Below are 12957 nucleotides of genomic sequence, written 5' to 3' on the forward strand. Positions count from 1 at the left end.
TTTACCCTTTTTTGTTTCCTACCCACCTGGTTGTGCTGGCATCTGCAGCATACAGACAAAGGATTTATTCTTCTATTTCCTATGCCAATTTTTCTCTCACATGGAAATTATTGGGAAGACTAAAAATACTCATAGGACTGTAAGCAGCCCCCCAGCTCTTCAGACTAATCTTTATGAGCACAAGTGATCATGAAATAAGCATCGAGCCTGGGTAAGCCACATGCACTTGTTCCACATGCCATTGCTGTGCACAGTCAGCTACAAACCATTTCACAGCCCTTCATGGGAGACTTAGGGTCTTTAGGAAAAGGGTGGGAAGCACTGTATATGGCATGAACAGTTGACTGAAATGGATTGTGTGCATCATGACCTAGAAGTGCCTGTAAAGGATGGTATAACTGATGATGACTAGCTCAAATGAAGGCATTTGGAGTGAGCTGGCAGGTGTTCCATCCACTTGGGTATTTCAATTGCCCCTGAAAAATTACTCTTTGCTACACTTTTCTCCCTTGTTCAACGAGCATCTTCAGGATGACCTGGATCAGAGAGAAGGTATGAGGGAAGTATAACATTTTCTATAGGATTTGAAGTGCAGGAGGACAGCTCCCCATCTCCCCATAGAGTCATTCCCTAGCCAGGCATTGCTACAGCTCAAAGAAACACCTCTTTGTCAAAGGCCCCTGGAATTTCCTTTTTCCCAGTCAAGTTGAACAGAAAGGTTGTTTCTTAAAAAAAAAAAAAAGAAAAAAAGAAAAAAAAGAAGAAGTAATTCCTGCGTGCAATAAAAAGATACACTATCTGCTGAATGAAATATAAAGGCTTCACAGCAGCTGTCTCCTGAGTTTGCATTTACCGCTGCTCCTGATTGGAAGGCTTGATAAAGATAATGGGATTTTTTACCTCCCTCCCCTTCTCCCTCCCTCTCTCTGGAAGGTGGAAGTGTAACAAATTGGATTGGAGTATGTCTCTCCTTTGTACTGGCTCGCAGAGGAGTGTGCAGATCTGATGAGAGAGGGGACAGGGTGCTGCCAGTGAGGACAAAGCTAACAGTTTTCACTTAGTGCTGCAAATATGGATGTCAGGGTCACCTTTGCCTCCTTTGCACCCTCCCTTCCCATTCCCTTGCTCACAGCCATCACATTTCCTTGCGGATCAGTGTTTGACCACCTCAGCTGGCGCTTGTGGAGAAGGGGAGTGTGCAGTGCTCCTGTGAGGCTAGGAAGCGTTTGGGGACCACAGCGGGGGGTCCTATTGCTGAGATGCGTGATGAAGTGATTTGTATTTGGCCAGGGCAAACAGGCTGCAAAACTGAAGCCAGATGCTCTGAACCTGCCCTGCAGTGTGTTTTCCTCCTTGTCTTGCTCTGGAGTAGGTCTTGGGCTGAGTCAGACTGGCCTTCCTTCTTCCTCGCATGGCACCTTTCTGCAGGAAGGCCAAGGGGAGAGGCTTGGTAATACCCTGTGTCTGTGCGGGAGCACAAAGGGCTTGAGGGGACATCCCATGATGTCCCCAGCTCCCCTGGAGCAGAGGGAAAGCTTCTGCTGCTCTGAGGACCCTATCCAGCCCTTGAATACAAATAAAGTACAGAATGAGGAAAGCTGTGCCAACCCTTCATATCAGAGCCAAGTGCAGCACTGACAACCTGTGCACCCCTCCCAAAACACTACGTGAGTGCGTGTCCCTCCCCAAAGATGAGTCAGAAGAGAGGAGGACCATCGTAATATGCAGAGCCCTGAAGGAGAGATGTCAGACACCGTCCCCAAGAGACCATGAAGAAGGCACGAGACATACTCTGTGGCAGTAGAAGTGGTTTTGGCATTCTGTGGGGCACTTCATAAGAGTGGCATTTCCCAGCCCAGCCCAAAGTTCAGCATTTTTGTCCTCTTCCCAGAAATGCCTGGAACCAGTTAGCTTCCAGCCCAGTTGGGAATGAACAGAGAGCATCACCCTCGGACATCACAAGGATAATGTAGGTGAGGATCTAAGGAGCTGGAGCAAATGAAGGGCAGTTCAGGATCAGTGCTTAGCCAACATAACCTTTGCTTACTCTCTGAGTATCTCCAGCCAAAGTAACATCCAGCAATAAACACAGCAGCTGACCTCTTCCTGCTAATTTAAATGAATAATAAAGGCAAGGACGGGTTTCCCAATACATTTTAATTATGTGATAAGAAAACTGCTGAAACCAAAAGAAATTTGCAACGGTCCTTGCATTTTTATATTAGGAGAAATAAGCAGGGGTGGCAGGTGATGCCTGCATATCCAAGAGTTCATTTTAATTAACTCCTGCAAATGAATAGAATTTCTGCTTTGGCTCTGGCTAAACTGTATGTGGTTGGATCACTGTGACTGAGACATGACAACCAAAAAGATAGCTTTGGATGGTCCAGGTTGTCTGTGGTTAAGCCACAGCTTTCCCTGGTGTCACCATGTGATACTACATTTCTCTCCTTTTGGCTGTGTTTATGCCATGTGGGCAAGTCTGTGAGTCCTTTGTGGGGAAAGTTGTGACAGTCCTCCACTTGGAGCATCCTTCAAGATTTGAGCAAAAGGCGGTACCCCAGGAAGTGACGGGGTGCTCCAGTGCTGCAGAAGGAGAGAAGCATTCATCATTTCAGGGTGAAGGCTGGAGAACTGGATGTGGTCAGAAACTGGAGCCCTTCTGCCCACAGGCATAGTGCTGAAGGCTGGTAGAGATTATATGCTCCACAGAGCAGGGTGTTGGTTCTGTCTGGCTCTTCGCCCCATTGTGCCTCTCCTGTGCCCAAAGCTAAGGGCTTCCTGCTCTCCATCGCTTCCAGATTTGAGTAGCAAGAAGTGTTGTGTGGGCATTAATGGAGATGAACTGAGCCCAGTACAGGGTCTGGTGCTGTGCTGAACAAGACACTGCTCGGCCTGGGGGAGCCCTCTCTGTGGCTAGGTCTTGGCACTTAGACATATCTCAGGTGTTGATAAAGGCTGTGTCTGTGCTGCTAAAGGAAAGGGGAAAGAGGACCAGGGTTGAATTTCTATCCCTGACACAAGTGACATTCATTTGCTCCTGTCCCATGGTGATGGCTAACATAGGCAAGGACAGGTTGGTCTTGGAAACAGCCACAATGGAGCAAGATCAGAGCCAGGGAGTAAGCTGAGTTAAGCACTGTGGATAATCAGGGTGCTAAAGCACCAGGCCTTGCTCTGTTCAGCTTTGCCACTGGATCAACAGCTCTGTGGTCATTGCTTTATTTATCTGTATAGAGCTCACCACTGCATGCTGCTGTGCCCTAGCCTTGGCCCTCTCATCTCTGTAGGCAACTGTTCTCTTTTCTGATCTCTATATGATGTCACTCTTTAAAGCGGTGGGTGTTTTCTGTGTAAAAGTTGTTTTGTGATTGCAATATTATTTTATCAAGGGTAAAGAAACCAGTCTGGATAACCTAGGACTTGACTCTGAACTTTGCCACATGGCTATGATTTTTGCATACTTTCCTGAACCATCTTCCTGAACTTTTAATGGTTCATTTGTCTTCTCTTTCCCTCTGGAAAGAGGGCTCTGGACATTTGTGCATTTATACATTGTGTGTGGTTAGAGGCATCTGACCAAGGGCAAAGGCAATGACTGAAACGCTGCCACACAGATGCAGCCTGCACAGGTGTGACTACATGGGCTGTGGGCACAGGGATTACCAGGGCTCTGCCCCCTATCTCAGAGACTCTGCACAGCAGAGTTCAACGTCCCTGTTCTTGCAGAGTGGCGGCAAGCAAGCGGGGCAAGGATGATCCTGCAGGATGAAGACATCACAACCAAGATAGAGAATGACTGGAAGAGACTCAACACACTGGCACACTATCAGGTAACTGTGTGAGAGGATGGGTAGAAGGTAGATCAGCTAAAAAATTAGAAAGGAGAAGGGCAAAGTGTTATTATCTAAGATGCAGAGGTAAACAATGGTTGAGCAGGCAATAACTGGGCATAGCCCCTGTGTTGAGTACATCCATCCTGTTCCACTGTCCTTGTAGTAATTACCCCACACAACATTAGAGATGAAGCCAAGGGAAGAAAAAATCCTCTCTCTCTCTCAAAGGAGGGATATTCCTGGTGAGTGAAGGATGTGAAGAGGAGATGTGGTCGGGAGGACAACACGAGTTAACATTTCTTATGTAGACAAACAGAAAACAAGCCCTTCCATCCCCCTTTTTCCAATGCTTCGAAGGACTGATAATGCTAGCAGAGTTCAGAAGGATGGAAGAGAAAAAAATGGAAGGGAAAGAGGCTCAGTGTCTGGAAGAAGGAGGAGGAAAGCAGCATGACTGGAGACCATGGTGCAGTGGAGTTGTCACTGACCTAGGAACCCTTGTTTTCAATCCCTGTCCTTGTCTATGTGACCTGCTTTGGGACAGGGCTTCCCTTCATCTCTCCATGACCTTGAGATCTGCAAGACAGGGCTAAAGATGTCCAAAAATATCTTACACAAGTGGTAGATTTAATGAAAAATGGAGTTTTGGTCAAAAGCTTCCCCCACTCCTTTCCCCCTTGCCAAAAAACCAAACAAAAAAAGTATCTCGTTAAGTTTAATCCAATGCTGACAATTTTGTCATTTCCTTAATCACACCTCAGCAATCTATGTTTCATAACAAGATTTTTTTTGTCATTTAAGAGCTGACCTGAGGAGGCAGCAAGCAATAACTTGAAAAGGAAGCAAAACTTTTCACTTCAGATTGACTGAAACATTGCTGGCTGACTCCAGAACACTTTTTTTCAGGGGGAGCAGGGATGTTTTCTATTTTATTTCACCAACAAACCAGGCATAATTTTATTCCCTTCTATGCTTTTTCCAGTTGTTTGCTTCAGGCAATGAGCTCCCAGCTGTATGGATGAGCTGGGACAGAACAGGTCCTCAGCTGCCAGGGTGTTGGGCTCTACATCGTTTACCCTGGCTGTCCTGAGGGCAGACACGGATCATGCTGGGACAGACACTGATATTCCTGTTGCCTCAGTTTCCCAATCTGTAGTGTGGGGCTAAAACTACAAAGAGCCAATAATTGCCTTCCATGATTGCTGAGGGGCTATTTAATTAGCCTCTGCAGTGCTTTGAAGATGAAAAACTCTGTGCAAGTGCTAATTATTATTATTATACAGACAAGAGTTAGACGTTGTTAGCAGGTTTTTTTCCCCCTTCTCCTTTTTATGATGTCTTATTTATCACAGATATTCCTGATATGGTTCCTCTGAGCCACTGGCTTGTTAACATTTCTCATACGGGACCCACATGAATCATCTAGCTGTAGAAATGGAAAGTCTGGCTCGTTTCAGAAAGCTTCGTTGTCTGTTGAAACACTATTCCATGACATCCTTGAGCAAAGACACTCCAAACCTGCTGCTTTCCCCTGTCTGAGACCCTCTGACACAGCAGAGAAGGAAGTTGTGGTAGTCACTTCAGTCCAGCAGTGCATTTGTCACGTGGAAGGGGGAGACTGTGCATGGAGAAGTTGACAGGATCAGTCGAAGTGGAAAATGTAGATATTAATTTCTGAGCTAGGTACATAGATACCACCTGCAATCGAGGTGTAAGAACAGAAAATTTCACACCCGTTTTATCATCTTATGGGACATCCCATCCTTGATGTTTGAAATTGCTCAGATGATTTTATTCTTCTCATGCTCCTGTTCTGCGTAAAAGCTTCCTTGTGAAGAACTGTCAGCTTTACTGAGGTCAGTGCAAAGACTCACATTGTCATCACTGGGCTTTGAATGGAGCAGAGCCTGCTTTGTCATCAGTTGTCTTATTGCCCAAGTGCAGGCTTCTAGTGGTGTAACAGGAGATTTGGTCCCTTTTTGTTAATAGACCCACTGAAGAAAGCATTTGAAACTTTGGGCCAGAACTACTGTCCTGTGAACAGTGACACTGGTTTATGGCTCAGTTTCTGCTCCTTGAATTTCTGCTGTCCTTGGCATGCTCCTCAGCCAGTTTTCAGAAGCTTATTGACAAAGTCCCTTTTTCTCTACAGGTGCCAGATGGATCTGTGGTAGCTTTAGTCTCCAAGCAAGTCACTGCCTACAATGCAGTCAACAACTCCACGGTCTCCCGGACCTCAGCCAGCAAGTACGGTAAGGGCTTGTGTGCTGATACGGATTGAGAAGGCACTGGAGGAGAGGTCCCAAATGTCACGGTGGTTACAAGACACTGAGCACCAGCAGAGAGCATGATAGGCAGACGACTAGTTGGTGTGATTGCTTGAGGAATGGCAGGAGGAAAGGATTTTGTCATCTAAAACTTAGGCATCCGGTCCAAGCTGCTGGTCCAAGTGGTTGGATTGCTCTTAGGAAGTACTTCTCCTGCCTCATTAACAAAAGGAAGAACCTATATAATTAGCTGCCTACATTTTAGATCACTGAATCTCACTCTTAGAGTTTGCACAGGGCAAGGGGGAAGCATGGCACACCGTATGGACTCAGTCGTTCTGGTGGGCAAAGTCCTTGGAGCATGGTCTGTTGTGAAGACGAATCTGTGGCACAGATGAGAGGCCTCTGGGACTAAAAGCAGCCACAACCTACGTAGGGCATAGCCTGTCTACAGTTATATCTCATTGTGGGTGTTGAGTGTCCCACACAGCTATCTTATTATTCCAAGGGGATTTGCACCTGGAATAATAATAAAAAATGGCTTACTGAGTTCTTATATCAGTATATCTCAAGGCAGTGGATTGTTGTTCCCACTTTACCCATGAGAAAACTGAGAATGAGATAGCTGTGAAATAGAGACCAGGTGGAAATTCTTCTGTAGAGCCAAACAGAGACTTGAGTCTCACTCACACCATCACACACCTTTCTCCCCTGCGCTAGAATTGCAGCCCAGGACATGTCTCACTATGGTGATGCTGGAGGGCAAAGCGAAACATCTCTAATGTGCAACCAGAGTTCTGAAAAACCACTCTCCAACTTGGATGCAGCTGTCATATCATTTTGTTATTATTTTTTAATTTCTGAAAGCATCTCTGATCCTACTTAACTCCCTTTAGCTTGAGGGAAAGTGCAGTTACTCAATGTCCAGAGGAGCCCCCTTCCTCTTTCTCCAAGGACATAAGCAATCCACCAGACCTTATTAATATTCATTCTCTTTGCCATGTTGTTGCAATTACTGAAAGACACAGTGACCTTTGAAAGGGAAGACTTGAGGGGGGTTAATTTCTGTTGGATTTCTTTAATTCTTTTGCCATTTGATTTTTCAGGAGGAGGGAGTGGGGAAGAATGCAGGGGGAGGAGAAGATGTGGTGGGTCAGAAGTGATTGTTAATTGCAATTAAGAAAACAGCATCCAGAGAGAAAAAGGATATTCCATCTGATAATTAATATGTAGAGATTGGTAATGCATTAATGAGGCTGATTCAGATCTTGCTACAGAAAGGTGCAACACTTCTGTTAATTATGGTTGGAAAATACTCTATGCAGCATTGCTGGAAGGTCAGGGAGAGGGGAATGCCTCATGCCATCACTCAGAGGCAAAGGAAAGTAAAATTTGGAGGCTAAATGTGTTCTTGGAGAGGAAATTTGTGCAGGCCCACCTGCAGTTCTGGTTTACTTTCTGTCAAAACAAGATTTTGGACCAGGGAGTGACGAAGACGGCTGGGCAGGAGTTATTGGATTGCTTTGATGCCAAAGAAGGGGGGGAAGCAGCTCCTCCTAAGTCTGGGGATGGGGAGCTAGGCAAAAGGTCATGTTAGCTACGTCAATATACTGTGCTAAAAGGCCATGGCCTGCTTTCTGGCCTTAACACCAAGCAGCATGGCATGGTTTGGCCAACATCCATACAGTTAAAACAAGTTGTACTTGTCCATACTGGTTACGATGAGTAGCTGGTACTATCCCTTGAATCAGTCCTGGGCAGCGTCTGACACTGACAGGGCTAGTTGTTCCAGGCCAAAGCTTTGCCAGGGAACATGATAAGAGGTAAAGAGCATGGGCAACTGGAAGTCAGTGTTTGAGCCTTGTTTAATTTAACAGTGTAGACATTTACATCATCTCTGGCTTGGTATCATCCCTTGTCTTTGCAGAGCAAATCACTCAGCCATAAGATAATGCTTTGATAATAAGGCCTGGTCCATACAGCTGCTTTGAGAGCTTCTCTGTCTCGCATTGTAATTTCAGCAGGAGATATGCCCTTGCCACCTATTGTTACAAACTGATTGATGGCAATTTATTTAATATTAATATGGAAATGCTGAGCTTGTGTGAACAGGGACATCACAGTATTGGTACAGCCTTCCTGCTTTAGAGACCCAAACTAGTGTCACCCCAGGGTGGACACAACAGCTGTGATTGTCTCAGCCCCACACCAGAATCTGTATGAGCATCCGCTCCATATACTGAATGGGAGAGGTACCTGCTGCCAAACTCAGACAGAAGAAGTCTTCTTGACCAGCCGGGTTAGCTCAGTTGGTTAGAGCATGGTGCTAATAACGCCAAGTTCACAGGTTCAGTCCCTGATTACTGCAGGGGGGTTGGGCTCGATGATCTCTCAAGGTCCCTTCCAACCCAAAAGCATTCTATGATTCTATGATTCTATGATTCTTCTTGCCTGTCTGATGAAAAACTTCTATTAGGTGGCATTTCATTAACATATTTCCTTGGTGAAACCCATTAATCCCAATACGAGTGCTATTAGGCCTGAGACACATGCATCTCTCTTTGCAGAAAACATGATCCGTTACACAGGCAGCCCGGATAGCCTCCGCTCCCGCACCCCCATGATCACCCCTGACCTTGAGAGTGGAGTCAAGATGTGGCACTTGGTGAAGAACCATGAGCATGGTGACCAAAAAGAGGGTGACCGGGGCAGCAAGATGGTTTCTGAGATCTACCTGACGAGGCTACTTGCCACCAAGGTACATGGTGGGGGTGGGGAAAAGGGTGAGAAATGAGTTTTTAAAGGTTGCAGTGGAACTTTTTTCCTACAAGAAATGTGACACTGCTCAAAGGATGCCAAAGGGGGATAAAGAGAGAACCAAAATAGAGCAAGAGGAGTGCTCCAAGCATGGAGGGAAGGAGCTTGAGTTTAGAAAGCAGAGTCAGAAAAGGGAAACCGGGAAGCAATGAGGAGTAAAGAACCCAGGGCCATGAGACTGGTGGAGAAAGTCAGCAGAGGGGTAGGTGTGTGTTGGGGTTGTCGATTATACTGGCTTGTAGCTTGTACCAAAACTGAGCAAATGAAGAGCCAGGGAGTAAATGTACCCAGATCAGGTTCCAAAGATGTGTCACACCTCACAGTCTGAAATGGGCTCTTTGCCACAAAAACCCTGAGTTTTGTGGTACAAGTCCTTCTCCTCCACTGTTCCCCTGGGCCCACAAAGACTCTCGTGCTGATGATTTGGCAAGGGGTTAAGTTGACCATGATGTGGCTAATAGGTGGCCAGCTCCAAGGAAAGCAAGCAGAGTTAAATGCCCGTCTCCACTGAGACATGGAAAGCTCAGGGTGTCCAAAGAGAAAATACAGATTAAGTCAGGTGGAGGCAGAGCAGGGACATCCTGATCTGAATCTCCAGACACACCTCACACATCACCGCTGGCCCATGGCAGGTCTCTCCAGAGAGGGCAAGGACTACCCGCGCTGTGAAGACTTGCTCCCAGGGGTGGTGCAGACCCAAGCCCTCCTTTATGTTGTGATCTGGCTGGTTGTGCTTTCCCGAAACAACATTTCTTGGATGTTGGGAAGTTGGTAAGATCCCATCTGCTCAACCCATATTCCCTAAAATGCTGGAAACCAGCCTCCTGCGTGGGTGCCTGCCAGTGCCTGCAAAAACTTCTGTAGTGGGGAAGTATGTGAGTGTTTAGCGTAACTGTGGATGCAGCATCATGGGGAGGTCACTTGCACAAGTGGAGATTACTCAAGCTGACAGGTCTAAAACTTCCTGCAGTGGACTTTGACTCCATGACAGCAACAAAGTGGCTTAATTGCCACTGTCTGCACACTGTCACTCACCACCATGCTGTCCCTTCCCTGCGAAGGGTATGGCCAGTTCTTGCTGCATCTGGCTCTCTCTGGGGTTGACAAAAGCTCTCAGACCTTTCACCTTCTTTCATCTCTAACTGAGACTATCTTCCAGCTAACTCACTTGTAAAAGCTCCACCAGAGCATGGGCAAAAGCAGTTGTCTGAGTTTACATTTATTTGCTCTTCCCCCTGTGGATAGTGGCCTCCTTGGTGAAGCCTGCATTAATGAAGAGGCTGCAATGATCTTCTTTTGCACCCCAGCAGGGACTAGGGCAGGTGGGGAGGAAGGCAGTATAATCACAGAAAGGCTCCCTTTGCAGTTCTGCCATCCTCTTGCAGCACAGAGCATCTTTGTGCCTGAATTTCTCTAACATGAGAGTTATCTCAAAGCATCCCAGAAGTGGAAACTGCAGGGTAGCTGTGGCTGTGGTGTGGCTGATCACAGTGTTATCTCACCCTGTTCTGAGTGACCAAACAGCCCAATCTTCCTCCCTTCTCTGAAATTTTGACTATTATAATTTCTTGTCAGGGTGTTAATAGGCACAAACACAATTTCATGTGTTCATGCAAATGCCATCTGAGTTTGCCCATCAGACAGGTATCCATCATATGCTTATCTCCTACCATACAGTTGTACCTGCACATTTGTTCCTCAAGTCATTTTGCCTCTGGTGTCTGACTCTCCCCGCATCCTCAGTCGGACTGTCTATGTTGCAGTGGGATTTGGAGATAAAGTGGCTTTATCTTTAGCCCTTGGTACATGCCCAGCTCCCTGGCATCAAGATGCTTTTATGGATCACACAATGTACAAAGAAAATTACGCTCCCCAGGGCCTGGGCCCCAGCTGGTGTAAATCAGCAAGCATTGGACCAGTGCTGATTTACGCTGTCTGGGGATACATCCCCTACCCCACCACTAAATCGCTTTTGCTTTCTGTTCCGGATCACAAACTCAACATTTGGTTTGGGGTTTTTTTTGGTGGAGATGGCAGGAAAGCAGCTGCGAAACTTGCACAGCATCAGAGAGAGTAGAAAGGCTGGGGGTTTATTGTTTCCCCTCTTGGGCTGAGCAATTTTCTTTTCTCATCATGACCATTTGAGGGAGGGAAAGAGGAGAGAGAGCAACTGCTGGTAATACAATCCCAGGGAATACTTAGTTAAACTGACAATGACTTTTATTCTGGTAAATCCCTGACCTCTGAGACCTAGAGTCTCTTGCCTAAAAGCCTCAGAGGTTTTCTTTGTGTTTGTGTGGGTGAGCATGTAGAGAACTAATTCTCTCCAGAAACTGAACCCGAGGGCAGCTCTTCCATGTCAGACCAACAAGATTTCCCCTCAGGGGTCCTTTCTGAGTCAGATGTGCTGCAGGGCTTTATTCACCCTGTAGGAGTTCATACAAGCAAAAGGTACCTCTGTTTGTTTCCCGAAGGGTAAATCAAGTGGTTAATTATCAAGAGACACCAGCTTTCTAATTAAGTATTTGTTAGCGCTATGTAAACTTGAGCCACTCTGGTGGAACCTCTTCGTTTCTAGTGAGGAGAATTTCTTTCCTGGGTCTACAGAGAAAAAGGAGGGGTTTATTTTTCAGAAGAAGAAATCTTGCATGTCAGGAAATGTTTGTTGGAGATTTGATTGCTTTTTGGTTATTCTAGCAGCTGTATGGTCTGTTCACATATACACACCTATGAAGATCTGGTGGCAGAGCAAAGGTTCAAACATGGGCTAGAGCTCTCCATTCAGCAGGGAAAGCATGCCTTGCCTGGGTAGCCCCCAAACACAGCCTGAAGCTCATCTGATTATCACAGCTCCTCAGCTGCCCCCTTCTCTAAGCCTGGTCACCCTGTGATACTCCAGCTCTTCATCCTCTTGCTAAAGGCCAGCTGTCCTCACCAGTTTGTCCAGGATGGTTCTCCAAGCACAGGATCTGGGATTCTCCTCCCGGAGGAGCATAAGGAGACCTCTGCAGTCTCTGCAGGGGACATTACTGAGGTCTGCAGAACAGTACCTGACACATGTATGCATTGCTTCTAGGGTTTGCCTCAGTCCCATGCCAATGGGCAGTAAAAACTGAGGAGGCCTCTTGGGGATTAAGATGAAGTTTGTGTTATTTATTATACCACTCACAGATATAAACCAACCATCTCTCTGTAGGCACTTTTGTTCCATTTGTCTCAATGGCACCTTCTGCTCTGCTCTACAGTCATCTAACTTCTATTCTGAGCTTAAGAATTGGCCCTGGATGAAAGCCAGCATAGAAAATGGCTAGGTTTTGCCTCATACATGCACTCAAGCAGTTGAGGGTAGCACTCAGAGGAGAGAAATTTCAGTGGGAATATATCCGTCCCTCTCCATCACCATATACCTGAGATGGGGCAAGGTAACCCACAGCTCAGCCACTGTCCCTGGCAGGGAGTGCTAGCAGCAGAGAGGACAGGTAGCATCTTGACCTGCTCCAGCTGGCTGCTAACCAGATGTAGCGGATATTGTGAAGATGCACGTGCCTGCTTAAAGACAACTGTATTGAAATTTCCAACTCATGTCACATTTAGCAGATATTAGATGGCTACCACTTTTCAGTCACACTTTCTGGGCCTGATTCACAGACATACTCTGTTTTCAGTGGGGTACCAAAATTCAATATCCTCTTCCCACGTGGTATCTCACATTCTTCTCTCCTTCCTTCTCCCAACAGGGCACCCTCCAGAAATTTGTAGATGACCTTTTTGAGACCATCTTCAGCACTGCTCACCGTGGCAGTGCACTTCCCCTGGCTATCAAATACATGTTCGACTTCCTGGATGAGCAGGCTGACAAGCACAACATCCATGACCCCCACGTGCGGCACACCTGGAAGAGCAATTGGTGAGTGAGACACCCCAGAAGAGTTCAGCACAAGGTCCTGGACTGGAAGAAGAGGAGAGGGACATGTGGTTTGGGATCTGACTGCTGGGGAAGCTAAGGAGCCTGGCATGGGGTTCAGAGCAACCAGGCT

General features: G+C 46.5%; 1 protein-coding gene across 1 annotated transcript in view; it reads left to right on the plus strand.

The window, feature by feature from the left end:
* Positions 1-12957, plus strand: part of PLXNA4 (plexin A4) — a 427136-nt gene that overhangs the window by 400766 nt on the left and 13413 nt on the right. Inside the window, exons 25-28 of the mRNA XM_075727571.1 lie at positions 3730-3833; positions 5989-6088; positions 8671-8861; positions 12658-12827. Of these exons, the coding sequence (XP_075583686.1) occupies positions 3730-3833; positions 5989-6088; positions 8671-8861; positions 12658-12827 (565 nt within the window). The remainder of the gene's footprint in view (positions 1-3729; positions 3834-5988; positions 6089-8670; positions 8862-12657; positions 12828-12957) is intronic.

The sequence above is a fragment of the Pelecanus crispus genome, chromosome 1 (genome assembly GCF_030463565.1).
Source record: "Pelecanus crispus isolate bPelCri1 chromosome 1, bPelCri1.pri, whole genome shotgun sequence".
Classification (NCBI taxonomy): domain Eukaryota; kingdom Metazoa; phylum Chordata; class Aves; order Pelecaniformes; family Pelecanidae; genus Pelecanus; species Pelecanus crispus.